General features: G+C 44.9%; 4 protein-coding genes across 4 annotated transcripts; 1 reads left to right on the top strand and 3 right to left on the bottom strand.

Annotated features, from left to right (window-relative positions):
• Positions 1-19: 19 nt before the first annotated feature.
• cyp27a2 (cytochrome P450 family 27 subfamily A member 2) lies at positions 20-4616 on the bottom strand. Its single transcript, XM_076094971.1, has 9 exons — positions 4210-4616; positions 3342-3532; positions 3057-3256; positions 2789-2986; positions 2534-2697; positions 1619-1785; positions 1296-1377; positions 979-1215; positions 20-788 (listed from the first exon to the last, which is right to left on the bottom strand). Exons 1-9 carry the CDS (start codon positions 4456-4458, stop codon positions 672-674), a joined length of 1605 nt encoding a protein of 534 aa, XP_075951086.1. The 5' UTR covers positions 4459-4616; the 3' UTR covers positions 20-671.
• A 612-nt stretch (positions 4617-5228) lies between these two features.
• Positions 5229-13053, bottom strand: map3k2 (mitogen-activated protein kinase kinase kinase 2). Its single transcript, XM_076094767.1, has 17 exons — positions 12730-13053; positions 12035-12107; positions 11656-11774; positions 11437-11477; positions 11259-11358; positions 11036-11149; positions 10762-10858; positions 10480-10610; positions 10324-10403; positions 10145-10209; positions 9932-10024; positions 9568-9798; positions 9337-9485; positions 9107-9238; positions 8894-9023; positions 8646-8823; positions 5229-8436 (listed from the first exon to the last, which is right to left on the bottom strand). The coding sequence occupies exons 2-17, from the start codon at positions 12087-12089 to the stop codon at positions 8217-8219; spliced, it is 1935 nt and encodes a 644-aa protein (XP_075950882.1). The 5' UTR covers positions 12090-12107; positions 12730-13053; the 3' UTR covers positions 5229-8216.
• Positions 13054-13699: 646 nt separating this feature from the next.
• sumo1 (small ubiquitin like modifier 1) lies at positions 13700-16707 on the top strand. The gene is made up of 5 exons (XM_076094766.1): positions 13700-13849; positions 14209-14283; positions 14700-14777; positions 14905-14976; positions 15208-16707. Exons 1-5 carry the CDS (start codon positions 13838-13840, stop codon positions 15274-15276), a joined length of 306 nt encoding a protein of 101 aa, XP_075950881.1. The 5' UTR covers positions 13700-13837; the 3' UTR covers positions 15277-16707.
• Positions 16708-17507: 800 nt separating this feature from the next.
• Positions 17508-18230, bottom strand: LOC142952522 (claudin-34-like). Its single transcript, XM_076094281.1, has one exon. It carries the CDS (start codon positions 18228-18230, stop codon positions 17508-17510), a length of 723 nt encoding a protein of 240 aa, XP_075950396.1.
• Between the last annotated feature and the right edge of the window lie 1261 nt (positions 18231-19491).

Genomic DNA, 19491 nt, shown 5'->3' with positions numbered 1-19491 from the left:
TCAATCCCAGAGAGCAGAGTTGTACTTTTATTTGAGTCATGAGAACATCACACAGAGATTATGGTTCACAGAAGGTTCCACTTCATACATACAAGTCAGCATTGAACTGAGCACACGGAGACTCTTCAGAGTCTGTGTGGTGCAGAGAGCTTCCACTTCTTCACTGCTTTTACAGCCTCCTTTCCTTCCCTTGTTTCCTCTCGTCCTCCCAGCTTCTTAAAGTTTACTGTTGAACTAAAGATTAATTCAACAGTAAATAAAACTCGCCTGTTTAATGTAAAACCAGCTCTGTCACATCAGCCGATGGCTACGTTAAAATAATAGAGTTATGAAATCACGAATAAGCAACAAAAATAAACAAATCTGTGCAAAAAGGAGAAGTGAAGTTAAACAATGGAGGACACATTGAAGTGTTAGTTTCTGTCCTCATGTTATTCATTCAAATGAAGGATTTGTGTGCTGAATATACTTACAGGACAACAACCAGAGGCCGCCTCCCACATCCTGCTACACTAACGTGTTCATTCCGTGATACTATAAGAACATGCGGACGTGTGCAGCTCCTTCACTCAAAGAACCAGGAGCTGCACACCTTCTGTGATCAATTGTTTGCAGCCTGTGGCGCTGATCATCGTTAACACCTGCGCTGCTGAGCCTCAGCGGCGCCCTCCTCAGGCTCGGGGCAGGAAGCGCAGGTTGATGGGCTTCGACGGGATGAGCAGGGTTCGAGTTTTAGGCTCCACGACCGGAGCGCCGGGTTCAGGCTGGACCTCGTAGTGCTGCATGAGCTGTAAGAGGACAAAGGGATCAACATGTTACCAGTGAGGTTGTTTCTTCATATTTGTGCCGGATTGCTCGAAAACCTGTGGACAGATTCAGACAGAAGTAACTCAAACATGTGCATCAAATACTAAAACTTGACCAAGAAGCAGTCTGAGTGTCATCTGGACCAATGTGTCCCGTCTCTCCGTCTCTCACCCTGGACAGAGCGAAGAACATCTCCATCTCCGCCACCCTCTTCCCCACACAGGCCCGCACGCCGACCCCGAAGGGGAGGAAGCTGTACGGGTGATGGCGGTAGAAGCCCGGCGCCGCCCTGCCACAGACGGAGCCCGGCGCCTCAGCGCGGAGCCAGCGCTTCGGGGCGAAGAGCTCCGCGTCTACGAACTGATCTCCATCATGACAGGTGGTGTAGTGACACAGATGGAACTGAGTCTGGAGAGGACAGAGTTGAACTTGTCTTGTTACGAGCTTTAACGTTAAAGGAGCATCAGATCCTGGATCTGCTCTCATACCTTCTTTGGGAACCAGTAGTTCCCCACAACCACCTCGTCCTCCGAGACAAAGCGTCCGTTTCCAGGCACCACGGGATAAAGGCTGCAGGAGAAACACAGGCTGTGAGTCAGAGGCAGACGGGCTGCTGCTCCTGTTCACTTCATGCTGTAACAGCAACTACATGTGTGTGTGACTTATTGATATGACTCAATAAGGATTTCTCAGTATCACATGTACAAAGTACAAACTCCAGCTGATTGACAGGAGAGCTGATATTCATCTGTACTGTTGCATCATCAGGACACAGTGGAACCTTCTGTTCCTCACGTATCCGTCTGCTCACCGTAACGTCTCCTTTATCACGGCCTTCAGGTACGGCATCCTGCTCAGGTCCTCTGTGATTGGCTCCCGTCTGTCGGGACACACGGAGCTCACCTCCCCGTACAGGCGGTCCTGGACCCCGCGGTCCCTCGCCAGGTGGTACAAGGCCCACGACAGGGTGTTGGAGGTCTGAGAGGAAGCAGAGATTATGGTCCATCACAGGACTGAGGGGCTGGAGAAGTCTTCACAATAGATGTTGAGACATTTCAGTTCGGGATGAACAGCTGACGATATACAAATATACACACAGTGTAGCTCTTTGTATTGTATTCATCGAGCCAGATGTTGGTGTTGTTCCAAGTTGGTACAATCTGTAAACTCTAGTCAAACAATGTTAGAATGATCCCGGCTCAGAGCTCCAGGTTTGACCTCCAGCTGAAAGGACACCAACCAGCCTCAACCTGTTGTGGGAATGCAGCCAGACGAGCTGTGAGACGGCGCACAGGTGCAGCAGCTCCACCACAACCTGTTCCTGTTGTTACGGCATCAAACTGACACGTTTTCTAATTCAGCTTCAACTTCTGTGTCTTCAGGAAGGAAGACACAGGGAGTCATCTATCCCGACATGAGGCATTCCTCCTCCAACAGGACATTCCTCCACGATGAACCAGCCTGCTGGAAGTACTTTCTCTGCTGCTTCATACTTCTACTGTACTACATCTTAAAGATATATTATACTTCTACTGTACTACATCTTAAAGATATATTATACTTATACTGTACTACATCTCAAAGATTGATATGAAACACGGACTGAAGGCCGACAGCGGGTTGTTTGTCTGTGGATGATGTTTCTTTTCTTCTGTCGGAGCACAAACAGCATCACACACAGAAACCAGCAGCATGAACCAGAACCAGCCCCCCCCCCCCTCCTCACCGTGTCCACCCCCCCCAGCAGCAGCTCCGTGAGGCTGATGTAGACCTCGGCTCTGGTCAGCCTGCCAGAGGACAGCAGGTAGGTCAGGTACATGCCCTCTGCCGGCTCGCTGCTGCACACCTGAGCTTCAATCTCAGCGATCCTCCTGTCGACGAGGGACCGAGCTGCCGAAGGAAAACACACAGAACTCTTTACTGACTTGTGTTTGAACCCCGCGCTGCATGCGCTCCTCCGTCGGTCCTTCTCTTGTCATACCTACGTCATAGAGGTCGTCCCAGGCCTGAACGAAGCGCCCCCAGAAGGGGAGGACGCCGCGGCTCCAGCGGGGGAGGAGGAGCACGGTCTCGGACAGCGTCAGCATCTCATTGACGGCGGTGATGAAGCGCAGCGTGTCCGGGGGAATGTCCTCCTGCAGGCAGCCCAACCTGGTCTCAAACAAGATGGAGGAGATACCTGCAGGAGGTCAAACCAATCACAACCCGTTCCCCAGAACTCAACCTTTCTGAAGAACAAACCCCCCCACCTTCAAAGCCAAACTTGTAGAGCTCAGAAGCCATATCTGAGACGGTGACCTGGTCCTGGCTGAGACTTCGGAGGAACTCGACGCGGCGCAGCAGATCTCCGATCACCTGGTGGATGATGGGGGCGTAGGCCGACACCTCCTGCAGCTTCAGCATCTTGGGGTTCAGGGCCCTGCGGATCCGGTACCACTCCGGTCCCGTGCTGGAAAGTTAAAGAGCGTCTTCAGATTTCACACTAGAGGGGAACATCTTTCCTTTCAGATGGAAGCTCGTCCGTCTCCACTCACTCCACATGCAGCCCGTAGGCCTGTCCTCTCAGGTCCCGGTACTCCTTCCAGTGAGGCAGCTCGGCTCTGGACGGGTAGCGGCCCTCCTGCTGGATCACCTGAGCTATGAGCTCCGGAGACGCCACGTTCACGATGTCAAACGGGCCGAACCTGGAGCGCCAGATGGGCCCGTAAAGGCTCCTCTGCACACCCTAAAAGAACAAATATCAGTGTGTAGAACTCAGAGTGCTGATTCAGTTTAAAGTAACCGAGTACTTTCAGTGAGTATCAATGAACGAGGAAACACAGCGGAGACTCAGCTCCAGAGATGTTATTCATTTAGAAATAACTTGACTTCCCACTTTTACACATATAAATATTCTCAATACTTCTTCCACATCTGTAACTTTCCTGCAGCATTTAGTAACGAACACGTGACAGAAGCATGACGTAAACATGTATCTCTGACCAGTCTGTGCAATTACAAGTCGACTTATTTGAATGTCTTAATTTCTTTGCTGGTTTTTGTTTTATATTTTTGTACATTTGTATTTTGTTGTAACACAGTTACTGTATCTGCAAAGTTTTCTGTTGAAGTTTCTGTGAAAATACTACAAATGAATGGAGTCAATACTGCACAAACACTGTGACATTCTAGGCTAATAAACTAATGATACTAAACTACTATTACTTCAATACTACGTGTATATAATGGAACAGTTCACTCACGTGCTGTTATCTAATCTCCATAATAAAGATAATAAACTCTAATAAACATCCAACTCGCTTTTTAAAGCTGCTGGTGTTCTTACAAGTGAAGTAAATCACATTACACGAAGCTAGAAACAGAGAAATAAGCTTTAAATGAAGAATAACTGGTTTTTTGTACCTGCAGTAAGTGGCTCTTGTCCGCATATCCTTTGACGAACAACCAGTACAGAGTGGTGCACAGACTGGGTCCGGGCAGGTCGTCGATGCTCTTCAGCTTCCCCGGCTCAGCGGCCGCCTGGACGGTCATGTTTCTACTGTCAGCAGAGGCCCGGTGGCGCAGCTCCGTACCGGCCTGTACCGCCGGTAGAGTCCTGGCGCAGCGCACAGAGAGCCGGAGAACTCGGGCTGCAGCAGCCGGGGAATCCATGATGGAATGCTTTTGTTCGTCAGCGTTGTGACTTTTATTTTGGCAGAATGTAGAGTACTTCCCCCCTGCGGGAGGTTTCCGGTAGTCCGGGAACTGAGTTGTTAACCAATCATTGTAGAAGGCGAGTGATTGAATACAAGATAGCTATCTATCTATTATGATAATTCTCCTTTGACAAATGTCTTTGAATGGTGAACATGAAGCCAATATTATACTTCATTTTTATGTATTGAATCATATTAAAATGAACGTATTAAAAACATTAATTAAACAACAGAATGCACTTTGTAAACGTGTTTGTCAAATACAAATCATGTAACGTTTGATTAAAAAAGCTCATTAAAATGATCTGTGGGGTAATGTTGACATCTAGTGTCACTGCAGTTTATGGATTATTGTATAGAACCGGACAAAAATAAACATGCAAATAAACTCACATGGGAGCCCTCTGGTGGTCAAGGTGCGTAATTACATCCCTTGAGCTTTTATTTTGAATGATTCAACCAGAAGTAGTGATTGTATGTAATTTGTCCAGCTTGATAATAACACCGTTGTAGTTATTAACTGTGGCCACTAGAGGGTGTTAAAAGTCATGCTCTAAATCTAATATTACTTTGATATACACTTGCTGACTATCTTCCGGTGAAGACATTAAAATGAAAAGTTTCAGAATAAAATAATATTTTGTTCATCTCTGGGTCATACAAAGTTATATGAAAGCGTAAAAAATAAGAAGAGAATACGAGTACATAAAAACACTCACAAAAAAGTGAAATAAATATCTTTTTATTGTTTTTCCATCGTCATAATTGTTGTAATTATGAACACAGAGCTGTCGCAATACTCCAGAATTTTGCCAAAAAACAGCAACTATTCAACGGCACCGCTGCGTCTCTCAAGACCCAACCATGCATAAAATCTCCCATTTAAAAAAAAAAGTAAAATAAAAAATATATATTAAAAAATTATGCGTACCACTGATATACAGATCTGATATAAACAGGCGTATTGGTCACAAACCAATTAGAATTATAAACATGGCTTCTTTAACAATACACAGAGACCAAACTTGTGGGATATATGTGGACTTTGCTTATTTAAAAAAGGTACATTTTCATTTTATACATTTGTACATTATTTCATTATTTTTTTTTATTTTTTTTAAATCATCATTATTTGAATGTTCTCCCTCCTACAGTCAGAATGCTCAAGGCATTTTGGGCGCAGTGTCCAAATAGCACAAATTGCAGTAAATGCACGTCTACACACACACAAGACAGACAGACACACACACACACACACACACACACACACAGGAGTGGCAGCAGTGGCTTTAGACACTAAAGAGAAACTACAGGTGTATCTCGGCATTTGCAGGTGACAAATACTGTTACTGAGGAGTTAATCCTCGGTGGTGAACGAGGCCATCTGACGGTAAAGAGACGTTACATTCTTGTATTGAGTTTTCTCTCTCTCTCTCTCTCACACACACACACACACACACACACACACACAATAACACTTGTGTAAAAATAAAAAAATAGTCTTTAAAATGTGCAAAGAAAAGGTCGCTGAACGGAGCCGAGGCGGAATCGTGAGAAAGCGTCAGTGAATCAAAGATAGTGCAGAACGGTTGTGCGTCTCGAGGTCTACCAGTGCTGACGGCCTTCACAACAGCTCACTGCCAGCCGCCTCAAACGCAACACAACCACCAATGTTTGCAAAACGAACGGTCTCTCTCTTCCCTCGCTTCTTTTGGACACGGTCGGTTCTGGAGATGCAGAGATTGAGTTTGTTTCTGTGGATCAACCGGCCGATCACAGCTGCTGAAGTCAAACTAGTTCCTTCAGAGAAAGCTTGATGAGCAACAATATCGTCCTCCTGCTGTTAAAAAGGTGCAATCAGTGAAACGTCTCGTTACTACCATCTAGTGGCCGCTGTGAGCAACTACAACAACAAACGCAGAATTCACTTGATCAGGAAATTAAAGAGAAAATCATCCCTAGAAAGTTTGCTGGTAAACATTAGGAGTAGATGAGGAAGGTTAGATCAAAGTATTATTATTAGAGACTCTGTTCTCCTTGAATTACATCGTACCAAACCACTTCGCTCTTTACAGGAGATGTGTTTGACATTATTACAGAATTAAAGTGTTACCGAGTACCAGAAACAGAAAAGCATTATGCATCGTACCAGTGTTCATGTTCCACTAAACACCCGACAGCTCAGCAGCACACCGACTACGGTGGTTAGAACAGAAACAATCAAACAGCTAACGAGCAAATAAAACGTCTTTCTCTGTGCAGACGCACTGCGGTTAATCTGTGCCGGTACACAGTGACTGATTGCACCTTTAATGAGGTCAGATTTTGCCTTTGAATCCTATTGTTTCTTTCATTAAACTGCAACCGACACTTAAACACGCCGAGACTCATCACCTCCGTTTGATAATTGATAATAATAATAATAATCAAATGTTTGGGGATTCAGCAGCCTGAACAAATATTAAAGGCATTTTAAAACTAAACTAGCAAAGAGCGGAGCAGAACTCAGTGTTACTGATCATGTTGAAGAGCCCGTAATGAATCACATTGAATAGTCTTTAATGTGCTCGTAGGCGTTCTGTTAACGGACGTTCTGGAAGCTCAGGAGGAAACAGAGAGAGAGAGAGAGAGACAGAGACAGAGACAGAGAGAGAGAGAGAGAGGGAGACATGTCGAATGGAGTGTTTGTGGTTCGGCTAAAGTGACGAGTTCACATCTGATTTGGCAAAAACAAAGAAAAGAAGCTGCGATGCTGTAAACGTCTTCCAGTGTGAAGTCTGATCTGAGGAGCGTCTCTGCAGCGATGGACACATACGTTACCTGCGAGCGTAGCGGCTCATCCTCCACGTTTGTCTAGTCTGAAATATAAGCCGACCTCAGCGTCATGCAGCCGGACCTCCGGCCAATCAGCTGTGAGCTTCTCGCCTCTCTCCTGCTTCAAGTAATGGAGTCATGACAAGAGATCAATCTGATCCGAGTACGAAGAGACGTCATCTCTCCTCCAGGAGTCCTCTTCCAGAACGTTACGGCTGAACGGAGATCTGCGGGGTTTGGGCTGACGGTGCAACGGCAGTTTATCCGGGAGGCAAAAGAAAACTGAGAAACCTTGTGGCGAAGAACTCAGGACTCAGTCCTACACCAAGTTCAACAAACAGAAAAGGCACACGGCGAAGAACAAAGATGGAGGCAGGTCGACAGTAAAGCAGAGAGACAGAGACGGAGAGGAAGAGGACGCGGGATGAGGGAGTGTTCTCTGCACTAGTTTCGTCGATAGCAGCGGGCCCAGGTCGGCACCATCCCTCTGGGTTTTGGCAGGAGACTACATTCTGGGGTCGGGTCAGCGAGATGGGGGTCCAGGGGCATCATCTCCTGCAGGTCCACGACACCGACACCATCCCGCTCCAACGCGTGAAGAGAGGAACCGTACAAACATAAAAAAGGAGAAAGTGCTCCGCCCCTCCTTGGTTGAGAAATTAAGGTGCAACTTGCGGAGAAAAATAAAATATAAATTCATGTCCTCTATGGCGGTCTCATACAAACAGAGACGGGAGGAGCTCGTACGCACCCCCCCACCTGTCCACACACCCCGCCTTCTTTCAGCCGGTTCCTCCTGGTCCATATAGTTCCAGCATGGAGGGGGAGGGGGAGAAGTCAGAGGCCGGGACTCCCCACCGGGTAAGGCCGAATCAGGCAGGCGGGGGTTAAAGGTTCAGGTTAATGTACAAAGATGTGCCTCAGTAGCTCGTCGGCAGACGGACGCTGCTTAGTCTCTACAAAGATCCGCTTGAGGAAGTCTCGGCAGTGGTCCGACACGTGGGCCGGCAGCACAGGGTTGGTGGGCTGGGTGGCGATCTTAAAGATGGCCGCCATGGCCTCAAACTCTGCCCACGGGGGTCGCTGAGTCAGCATCTCCACTACGGTGCAGCCGACGCTCCTAAAGGAGGAAAAACACGTTGGAACCAGAACACGAGGACCAAATGTGCCATTCAAGCACAGACCAGCTCCCCTTCAGAGGACTTAAAGTGTTATTTTATTAAACTGCCATTACAAGGTTGGTTATCTTTGTAATTTAAGTTTTCTTTGCAATGGCAGCTCTGAATTTGGAGTCGATCTCAAAAGAGCAGGACTTATGTGAGGTCTCACCAGATGTCGGCCTTCCTGCCGTACCCCTCTCCACTGATCACTTCTGGGCTCATCCAGTAGGGGGTGCCGGTCACCGACATGATGCCCGTTCCTGACAGACAGATGGTCTGCAGCCGCCGACTGGCCCCGAAGTCTCCCAGCTTCACGTTACCCACCGAGTCCCGAAGGATGTTGGCCCCTGAACAAAGAAGAGAGAGTCACCCGGCTGCATCTTCCCGATGTCGGATAACACGAAGTGTCCCCCTCACCTTTAATGTCTCTGTGGACGATCATGTTGCTGTGCAGGTAGGAGACCCCCTCCAGGATCTGCCGGGTGTAGCGGCGCGTCACGTTTTCCGTTAGCGCTCCGTACGACTTCAGCTGGTCCTTAATGGAGCCCTTCAACCACCAAACCACAGAAACGTCAGCAGGTAGGAGACCATTTATTGCCACATTGAATCCAAATTTAAAGGTAAACTCACGCCGGGCATGTACTCCATGAAGATGGAGAGCGTTCGCTCCATCGTGTCCCGCAGGCAGCCGTAGTACTGGACGATCCGCTCGTGACACAAATTCTTTAAGAGCTGGATTTCACACTCTAAAGCGCTCACCTCCTAAACGACCGGGAAGAAAGAGAACGTTCATCTTTTCCTGTTTGTTAACCTTCCATACATGCTTTCTATTTGATCATGAACATTCCTACGTCTCGCACCTTGCTGGTCTCCGGACTCTCTGGGTCAAACTGGACCTGTTTGACCGCCAGTTCCCGTCCAGTGTCGGCATCATAACAGAGGAAAACCCGTCCGAAGGCGCCTTGACCCAGGAGCTTCCCCAGCCGCCAGTTTGTTGGGGCGCGAGGAGCTGAAATAAAAACATCAGATAACAAGCCGAGACACTTTGTGCACCGGTGTGTTCCGACACATGAAATCAACATGCGACTCACAGCGGCTGGGCGGGCTGATGTCCATTACAGACAGCGTGGGAGCGGTCGGGTTGGGCTCGATGTCGCTGCCCCTCCGCGGCCTCCTGGCGGGCCCCGGGGCCTCCTCCAGGTCGGGAGTGAAGACACTGCTGCCGCTGCTGGTGCTGGGGGACTGCTCCGTCGGGCTGAAGCTGACCGGCGAGCGGAAGCCGTGAACCTGCGTTCGACGAGCACGAGGGAAGGTCTTCCTCCCTGAGTAGAGGAAGAGGAGCAGACGAAGAGGAGCAGAGGAAGAGGACAGCCAGGGTTATAAACAGAGTCTGGCTCATGCAGCTGTAGTGAAAGTAAATTCTTTATATCTTACTTATTCAGGCAAATAACCCACCATCACTGTAATCCTGAAGACCGAAGGGAATGCCGTATCTCCGAGGGTACGTCCCACCTTTCCCCGACTTCTCAAACACTGGGACGTCGTACTCTAGAGACGAAGAGGAGGGAGATGAAGATCCAGGAAAAATACAATCACACCCAGCAGCTGCTTGATGGAATTAAACATGCTTAAGGTATTAAAATGTTCTCAGGACTCTCAAACATTCACCTGGAAAGTCCTGGTGGTTGTCTGGGTAGCTCTGTGCTCGGGGCATCCTGGACTTGGGATAGTCGCTGCACAGCACGACAACAACAGAAAGTAGATTAGTAGAGTTTACTTGAGACGTGGTGCGCACACAAAAGCAGGCATAGCGTGTGCCGGTGTAGATAAAGTGCTGAGGTCCTGACCTGTCCAGCGGGCTGTCTAAAGAGGGACAACTTCCAGACGCAGAGTTTTCTGGACTGCTCATAGACAGCGGGTCCAGCATCTGGAGAACAGAAACTCACATAATATGACTGTAAATATGAAGAGGATGTGATGTCAGTGCGTGGTTCTGACCCTACCTGGTCCATGCTCTCAGGGATGAACTCCCCCTCGCTGTTGATGCTGGTGAAGGAGCCGTTCCTCGCCACCTGCTGCAGCGCGTCGGGAATGTAACCTGGAGGAGGGGAGCTGCGGTCTGTCGAATGGGAGCCTGAGATGGTTGTAGAGTAAATATTATTATTAATGTCTACTTGTGTGAAATAGTCAGGAGGTGCATCAGAGTGATGTAGCATTTATTTTGAGTTTGCTTCACGTCTGTGAATTTCTATTTAGCTTCAGTGTGACCAGGAGACATTACTCACCGATCAAAGCCAGCATACTCTTCTGGTCGGCGACTCTGAACCTCGTGTTGTCCAGCTCCTCGTGGGACCGCAAGAGGTCCATATTGGAGGAAGAGTTCTGGAGAAACAGAGACGTCTGGAGACTTAACTTCTTGTTCTGTACCTCGGTATCAGTTTCACATTGCATGCTACGATAGTCTAAAAGAAACACGGCTTCAGAGGTCAAATTAACAGCATGCAGGTTTTGCTGAAGCTTACTTACTTACACAGTGAAGCTAATCTGGGAGCTGCTCACCTGAGAGGAGATCTGGAGCACCAGGAGGATCTTCAGGCTCTTCATGTGAACACTGCGATCCAGCAGCTCCACGGCCTTGTCCAGGTCGTCCTGAGTGGTCAGCGGAATCACCAACTGCAAGAAGAAAACAATACTTTTAAATGTCATTCAATACAACGCCTCCGTCACGTTTCAGTTCACATGCACGTGAAACGTCTTCACGACGCCTGTGAAGGCTTCAGACCTCATTGTTGGTGTAGTGGAGGTCCATCGTCTGACCGAAAGCCACTTTAGCTTTCGCCTTCAGGTCGTCCAGCTTGACAGGTCGAGGGAACTGTAAGATTCTACAGAGAAGGAGAAGAAAGGTCAGAGGTCAGAGCTTTCAGCATTGACAACAATAAAGTGGTGAAACTGGTCCTCACCTCTTCTCCCCTTTGAACTCGAACTTCACTCTGACATCGTTCTGTAGGAAAGACATCATATCAGATGAATGAACAGAGACGTGAGAACACATTTTATTGCCTCTTGTTTTTCTAAGAAGCAAAGGACAAGAGGCTCTGGCTCCCTAATGTTCAGGGCCATCACCGGCACTTTGTGATCTTTGGCTGACATTCTTGCCGAGCGTCTGAGGAAGCGGTTACCTGGTTCTTCGGCGAGGAGGCTTTGGGTTTGCCCAGGTCCGACAGGAACATGGCAGGACGGCTAGAGCGGTGCAGTTCGGCCAGGTCCTGCATGATCGAGTTCAGCGCCTCCTGCTCATCTGATGATGACGAGATTTCAGTTTAGGATTTGATGTAAACATTGCTTTTGCAGGACTGCACAATATTATCTGCAGGACTCTTATTTCAAGACGTAAAAAATATTTAAAATCCTCTTTTGTTGTCTTTCAAACCAGCAGTAAGAACAAGTAATATACACATTATTCAGCAGAAAATACATTTCCTGGGTTGAAGGTTTGATGAAAGACGAAGCTAGCTGGCTCACACACACACACACACACACACACACACACGCACTTACCCATCATCATGGCACGGCGATTGACCCAGGAGGCCAGGAAAGAGGATTCTACCATCAAAGGGATTCCTTTCTCCTGCAACAGCAAAAGGACAATTTACATCTTGACAGCTGATCGAGCCACAAGTCAGAGCCTGAAGCTGCTGAGTGATCAGCTGATCTGTGAACAGTGGAGGTAAACATAATCATCACGAGTTGTCATAATATTTAATGTGTTATTAGGGTGAAGTTAACGTGCAACACTACAGACAGAATGTATTAATCTACAGACAGAAGACTGACATCCACTTGATGACAGTGAGCTATGACACCACTTAGCATATTTATAAAACCATAGGAATACCTTCCTGTGCAAACCTCTGGTGGCTAGCTGGCTAGCTAGTGAGCGAACACCACCAGTCCCAGCAAAGTTGATACCAACAACACAGCCACTATTACGGCCTCCTATGGTAGATAATTAACGTTAGCATTGAGTCAACTTGCTAGCCCCGCATGCTAACATTGACTAACAAGCTAAGTGGCTAATGCTAGCCGAGAGATCCTCGCAGAGAGCTAGCTGTCAGGCCAGGGAAGTTGTCAAGCTAATGCTAGCTAGCCGCACTAGCTATTCAAGGCTCGACCGTAAAAAGCAACAATTAAACGACCTAATGAACGGTCTGGAGCGAACAGCTTCATCTTCATCATCTTCATCATCTCACCTGGTGGTCGGTTGGATGCGTGTTCACGTCCTCATCCACAGGGCCGGTGACAGGAGCCCCGCGGAGAGCCGCTAGAGGAAGCAGAAGTTTGTCCTAACTTCACTCGAGTCTGGGCCACTACGACGAGGCCCAGACGGCTGTGTCAGTTTTAGCCCGCTGGGTATATCTCCAGGCAGATAAAGGACAAGATAACGGTTTATCCTACAAAGTATCTCCGTGTCTGGGAGGTAACAGAAAAAGCAAAGTTAACCGACACTTTACAACCTGGTTGACGGTAGCTTCGCTCGCTGTTGTCGCTCGGTTGCGTTAAGCTAACAGGTGTTAATGAACAAATGGATACCGGAAGTGTACATATTTTGCTGACAAAATAAAATCACAAATGTCTCACGTAGGGAAAACGCATAGCTACGTATTTCGTATTTTATGTTGAAAACACTTAAACGGATATCTTATTTTTTTATTGTTGTGTACTTGACAGGTCTTAACCCCCCAACAAAAACACAACCTGTGACGTCAGAGACATGTAATAATAATAATTTTAAATAGTTTTTATACATGTTTACAGGCTGGCTTTTATGTAATGTCGTCACTTTTCTGTTTTATTTCTGTTTGTTGATTTTACTTAATTATTTTACTAAATAAATATATATATATATTATTTTATTTATTTATTATTTTATTTGTATTGTATCGATTGTCTCACTGAGCTTTCTGTTATTGTTATTATTGTCTTGTTTTTGCTGTTTTGTCTGTAAATTCTGTTTTTAAGGTGCTATACAAATAAAGTTATTATTATTATTATTATATTCTTTCTATCACAGTGCACATGGCCAATCAGAACATTTGCCCCGAAAAAATGGCAATGTTTCAAATATTAAACCCTATTACTATGTAATAAAAACATCACGTCCAGTGATCCACACTCCGTACCAGTTGGTGACGGTAATGCGCCAATTCTAACCCTTGTTTGCCAACCGCCAGTAAACCTCAAAAAAAGAAGTAGAAGAAGAAGAGAATTCTCACAACATCAAGCTAAGAGCTGCGATTGAAAGCTAGCGTTAGCTGCATCTATTGTCACTCATTTTAACAGCACAAACAGAGGGAAAATATGTCAGATACGGTAAGATATTAACTTTAGAGAGTCTTTATTGTTCATACTCTGCTTTAAATTTAAAAAGTGACAAATGATAGTGTCTGTGTGTGGCTGGTACCTCGTCTCTGGTTAAATAGCATGCTAACTGATAGCTCGTGTAGCTTCAGGCCCAGAGCTACATGCTTATATAGCAGTTTAGCTCTGCGGCTTAGTTTCAAAGTTCAGCTATAAAACAATAAGCGAAACCAGAATTATGAGGCCGAACCATTCCCATATCTAATAACAGTGTTGTATCAGCGACAGTAAGCCTTCGGGCCTATTGGTAATGTGTGTGGCGTTTAACTGTTTTAACTGTTTTAACTGTTTATTTGTTGTTGTTTTTTAAGGAGACAAAACCATCCAGCCAAGACGGGGGGGACAAGAAGGATGGAGAGTACATCAAACTAAAAGTGATCGGTCAGGTGTGTATGAATGCAGGGATGATGGATGTGTCTCACTGATCATAACACAGGAGTATTAAACACTGAACACAAGTTGTTGATGTGCTATTGTGTAATCAGTGTGGTGTGTAGGCTCTGGTTACTGCTCTATAAATGACTCTGTGGAGGTACCATCTGCAGAATGTTTGCACTTATTTTAACTTAAATGTATTAGCTACAAGTTTTGCTTTGGAGAAGTTCATCTTGAACCGGTGATAAGCTGTGTGATGTATCCACAAGTCTGAAACTATATTATTGAAACTCTATCATTTCCTGTAAGTGATTTGGTTTTATTCAGATGTCGCTTCCTTTGGACTTCTTCCAGTAGTGTTGTTATTTTGCAACAACAGAAAGCTGTCACGCTGCTTCTCATAATCACGTTCTCTCTCTGCCCACAGGACAGCAGCGAAATCCACTTTAAGGTTAAAATGACGACACATCTGAAGAAGCTGAAGGAGTCTTACAGCCAGAGACAGGTCTTTGGTCTTTTTAAGTTACTTCTAACTAGATTCACAGGCTAACTTTTTGTTTTAAAGATGTCAGATCAGCTCCAACAGCACCAGAGGCCATTATCTCAGATTGGTGTTGTGTTGTTTCTTAAAGGGTGTTCCAGCAAGCACGCTACGGTTTCTGTTTGAAGGACAGAGAATCGCAGACAACCAAACTCCAAAAGAGGTAAACCTGTCTCTCCTGACTTCAGCGTCCCTTCAGCCTTCAGCTGAACTTTCTATAGATCCAGATGGACGTGTGTTTCTTTAATGACATACTAGTTAGTTATGTAGACATTTACTTCCTGTTTTTAATCATTCATTCATTCTTGGAATGATTAACTGCAATAATGACTTCCATGTCTTACATGACTTGCATGTCTTTCCAATATGTGTCTCTGCTGTTTGTCCATGGTAGCTGGGGATGGAGGACGAGGACGTCATCGAGGTCTATCAAGAACAGACTGGTGGACTTTGGCACGATTAAACCTCCTGCATTTCTACATTTATTTTTTCTTATTTTGTATTTTATTTTGTATGTATGTACGTATTTCTGTTCAGTTTCAAACCATCTGGATCAAAAGCGACTCGTATCAGGGCTTCCATGTTTGAGGAAAGTTGAACAGACGAGGGAAAGGACAGCGGGTCTAATATTTCCTTTTTTGCCTTCTAGAATTCAGCAATTGCTCCGCACGCTGTTTTGGAAATGATTGTAATAACCGATCAAGTTTAAATAGTTCAATTCAAATGTGAGAATCTCAAGATGTGGCGTCCTGTGTTGTTACGCTGTGTCACTTGGTTTGGCACCATCTTCTTCTTCACAGGACATCGATAAACAATGCACTCCTCTTCATTTCTGACTCAAAGCTCGATGTCAAAGATCCAGTCGGGCAGTTCAATCCACACATCTTCTGGACAACATTCAGGGCATTCGTAGACGTTCTTACCAGAGAGTCACGACACATATTATGTGCTGATATACAGCTGGATTAGCAGTTCGTCAACATTTGTTTCGGCATGTTTTGCATTTACAGCCTCTGTGCCGTTTCAGAGGAACTGCCCCCGTCATAAAATTGTAAAAAGATGATAATAATTGACCCGATGCGGTAACATTTGAGAGTTCAAAAACACATTTTAAATGATATTTGTGCTTTACTTGTATATGTTGTATTCAGTATTAGAGTGCGTTTGATTGATATGCCACATGTATCTGCAGTCTTCTTTTATTTATATTAGAGGGGTTGATTCTGTAGCGATATATCTAAATATATACCCGATATGGAAACGTTTTTGCCCGCTGACAGTCATGCGGTGTTTAAACTCAGTTTGTTTCAAATAGTCATCTACGAACAGTGACATGTTATTATGTGGTGTCAGCGCTTGTTTTTTAAGCTTTTCTTTGTGTTTTTTGGAAAGAAAGTCTCACTGTGTGCTGTATGAAGTTCCTCAAGAAGGTTAGGATCACGAGCAGCCCCAAACTGACCAACGATCCTCATCACAAACACTCAAACAGCCAGCGTGTGATGGTTGAACCACAGCTCTGGGACATCTTTCTGTTCACTCAATACGAAGTCATGTCAGCTGCCTCTACTGCCACGCATTCTGTTTTTCAGCATCCAGAAACAAAGCTTCTTTCAAAGGAATGATCCTTTTCTAAATGAAGTCGAGCATTGGTTATGCTCGATTCTTGTCATTTCTCAGAGGTGTCCTTCAAAGTAAAAGATTTTCTCAACCCGACCGACTGTTCATCATCTTTCCTTTGGTGCGTCGGTGAACAGGAAGGGCTGTGATTTGAGCCATAACGCTGATCCCAGTGAGGCGAAGGGACTGTTCATCGTCAGAGGAGCATTGATACAGATGGTTTGAAATTCTGGAGATGAGCTTGTTGCTTTTTTTGAATAAAATATTTAAGAAAATACTGCTGAGTGCTTTTATTCTTAGTGCTCATTGAAGGAATGTAAAAGTGTCCGAATCCAACAGCTTCAGATTCTAGTTAATTCAATTAAACGGTGCAGTTTGTGCCCACATACATTATGCTTTCATTTAATTGAAATCAGGAAGCAACTCATACTTTGTAAAACATGTCAGTATGGTGAGGTTAATGCAACCTGCCAATATTCAGTTAATTTACACAGCATCATATATGCTAAACATATCAGATGAAAGTATCTAAAAGCTTAATTTTCTATCTCTTTTTATATCAGTTAAACAGTTGGTATTCTATTAACATAAATATATATATTGAATTACTTAGATAAACCATATAAACACATTTTTACATTTATTCATGTCATGTATCTCAGCTATACTGTTCTTAACATATTAGCATTTAAAATAACAGCACTGCAGCTTTACACTGAGAAAGATTAAATTAGCATTTTGTGAGAGCGTTGTATATTGTTCTATAGATCCACATCATACTGAAACAAACAAGCAAAAACAAATAGTGAGCAACTTGTACATTTTAATGTCATCTGATTAAGTGTGTTTGCAGTCATTCAACTCATCCTCCACCAGAGTACAACATTAGACGAGTCACTGTAAACAATTAGTGAGCTGAATAAATAAAACCAGGTGTAATGCATGTTGGAAACCAGAAGCTGATTTACTTTTCTTTCTTCTGTTAAATCTCATTTTGCAAATGAGAGTATTTTGAAGTCGTCATTGGGATTAGTTTCCTCTGTGAGTTCATGAGGTTTAAACATCCAAACAGACGGATCACAAGTGTTCGTAAGACTCAAACACCGGGTTGTCTTCCCCGCCGGCCCCCCTGCTGTTAGTCACTGATTGTGCAGGTAATGACGAGTCCGGGTGCCGCGACCTCACTGGTAACCTGTACGTACAGAAAATAATCCCAGAGACAACCATGAGGACTGTCCCCACCATCCCGACCCCGATGCCGCACCCCACATGTTGAGAATCTGGAGCCTGGGGCATTTTAAACTCAGGGGGGAACGTGATGGTCTGATTGGTCACTACTGAGCTCAGGTTCCACAGGAGAGGTATGATGGACATCACGGCCGCCGACAGGCACAGAGCGCCGGTGGTGAAGAACGCCGAGCGGATTAGGGAGCTCTTCTCCATCCCAAAGTAAACGTTCCTCAAGGCGTAAACACCGCAAGCGTTCCCACTAAGCCCCACCAGCAGAGACAGGAGCATGAGAACCTGACCCGCCACGATCTCCGGCGGCGTGAAGGCGTCAGTCAGGCTGATGTACCTGCAGTGCATGATCCTCAAGCCAGGGGTCATATGGGTGTGGCTGTTGAAGCAGGCCCGCCAGATGCCCACCCAGGCCACTCCGGAGGTGATGACCTCCCTGTCAGAAACCAGCCAAACCCTCCACTGGATGAGTCCAAGCGTCATGGCGGTGAGCGTCCAGCCGACGCAGCTCAGCCCGAGGGCGCCGAGCTGGGCATGGGCAGTGTGAGCCAGGTAGGTCATAGCAGTGGAGCCACGACAGAGCGTCAGGTAACCAAGGAAGTCCTGCTCAAACTGGGCGTCATGAAGAGATCAAATCCAGGGGGAAGGTTCAGAATCACACGTATCCAGAAGAGAAGTCTTTCTCTGTGGCTGCAGCTCTTCCTCCTCTTTCACTCCCTCTCAACCCTGCAGGTCCTCTGATGCTCCTTTGTCACCTGGGTTACCTGGCAAACGAGCACCTGCAGCTCCCTCTGAGAGGACGCAAACACAAACACAGGTGTTCACGTTGAAGGCAAAACATCTCAGAAAATATGTATCTTCTTCTCAAACTATTGTGCATCGTTGTATGAAACAAACCAGATTAAAAAGATATTTAACATGTAATATGATAATCTGACAAGCTGAGTGTGGAGCCCTGAAGTATCATGATCGTTGGTATCATGAGAACAATAAAGCTTTAAAGCTTCACAGTTGACTATCACAGTAATTCTCTTCTGTTAAGTAAATCTAAAAATCTAATTTCACACAAAATCTCTCCCCAAAAACGGATGATTCAGGAACACTTCTACAGGAGCCGTTTTATTTGCTCAAGATTTATTGTGGTTGGTTTGAATGTTAATCAAATATGTCTGTTACACTGCAGAATGTCCATGTTTGTTCATCACCTTCTGTTGTTTGATTTTCATAAGTATGAGCTGTTGAATAACCAAATAAATGTTCAGGATCCATCGTCTCCTCTGGTGTGTGTGCAATAATTATTGAATACTATAGTCCTTTATTTATATTTAACATAGTCCTGTATTTATATTTAACATAGTCCTTTATTTATATTTGACATAGTCCTGTATTTATATTTGACATAGTCCTTTATTTATATTTGACATAGTCCTGTATTTATATTTGACATAGTCCTTTATTTATATTTAACATAGTCCTGTATTTATATTTAACATAGTCCTTTATTTATATTTAACATAGTCCTGTATTTATATTTGACATAGTCCTTTATTTATATTTGACATAGTCCTGTATTTATATTTGACATAGTCCTTTATTTATATTTGACATAGTCCTGTATTTATATTTGACATAGTCCTTTATTTATATTTAACATAGTCCTGTATTTATATTTAACATAGTCCTTTATTTATATTTGACATAGTCCTTTATTTATATTTAACATAGTCCTTTATTTATATTTAACATAGTCCTTTATTTATATTTGACATAGTCCTTTATTTATATTTAACATAGTCCTGTATTTATATTTAACATAGTCCTT

This window comes from Anarhichas minor, unplaced genomic scaffold (assembly GCF_050575085.1).
Source record: "Anarhichas minor isolate MPS153535 unplaced genomic scaffold, ASM5057508v1 ptg000018l, whole genome shotgun sequence".
NCBI lineage: Eukaryota > Metazoa > Chordata > Actinopteri > Perciformes > Anarhichadidae > Anarhichas > Anarhichas minor.
Note: the sequence above shows the minus strand (reverse complement) of the source record. Positions and strands in the feature narration are given on the sequence as shown.

Bases quoted from the DNA above. Each gene is read 5' to 3' on its own strand.
- LOC142952522 (XM_076094281.1), bottom strand. From the start codon at position 18,230: ATGACCTACCTGGCTCACACTGCCCATGCCCAGCTCGGCGCCCTCGGG.
- sumo1 (XM_076094766.1), top strand. The intron at 14,778-14,904 runs GTCTTTGGTCTT...TGTTTCTTAAAG, and splicing joins AGTCTTACAGCCAGAGACAG to GGTGTTCCAGCAAGCACGCT. The intron at 14,977-15,207 runs GTAAACCTGTCT...TGTCCATGGTAG, and splicing joins ACAACCAAACTCCAAAAGAG to CTGGGGATGGAGGACGAGGA.
- map3k2 (XM_076094767.1), bottom strand. From the start codon at position 12,089: ATGGTAGAATCCTCTTTCCTGGCCTCCTGGGTCAATCGCCGTGCCATG. The intron at 11,775-12,034 runs GTAAGTGCGTGT...CGTCATCATCAG, and splicing joins TCGCCGTGCCATGATGATGG to ATGAGCAGGAGGCGCTGAAC. The intron at 9,799-9,931 runs GTGGGTTATTTG...TCCTCTACTCAG, and splicing joins TCTTCAGGATTACAGTGATG to GGAGGAAGACCTTCCCTCGT.
- cyp27a2 (XM_076094971.1), bottom strand. From the start codon at position 4,458: ATGGATTCCCCGGCTGCTGCAGCCCGAGTTCTCCGGCTCTCTGTGCGC. The intron at 2,987-3,056 runs GTGGGGGGGTTT...GACCTCCTGCAG, and splicing joins CTACAAGTTTGGCTTTGAAG to GTATCTCCTCCATCTTGTTT. The intron at 1,378-1,618 runs GTGAGCAGACGG...TTTCTCCTGCAG, and splicing joins GTGATAAAGGAGACGTTACG to CCTTTATCCCGTGGTGCCTG.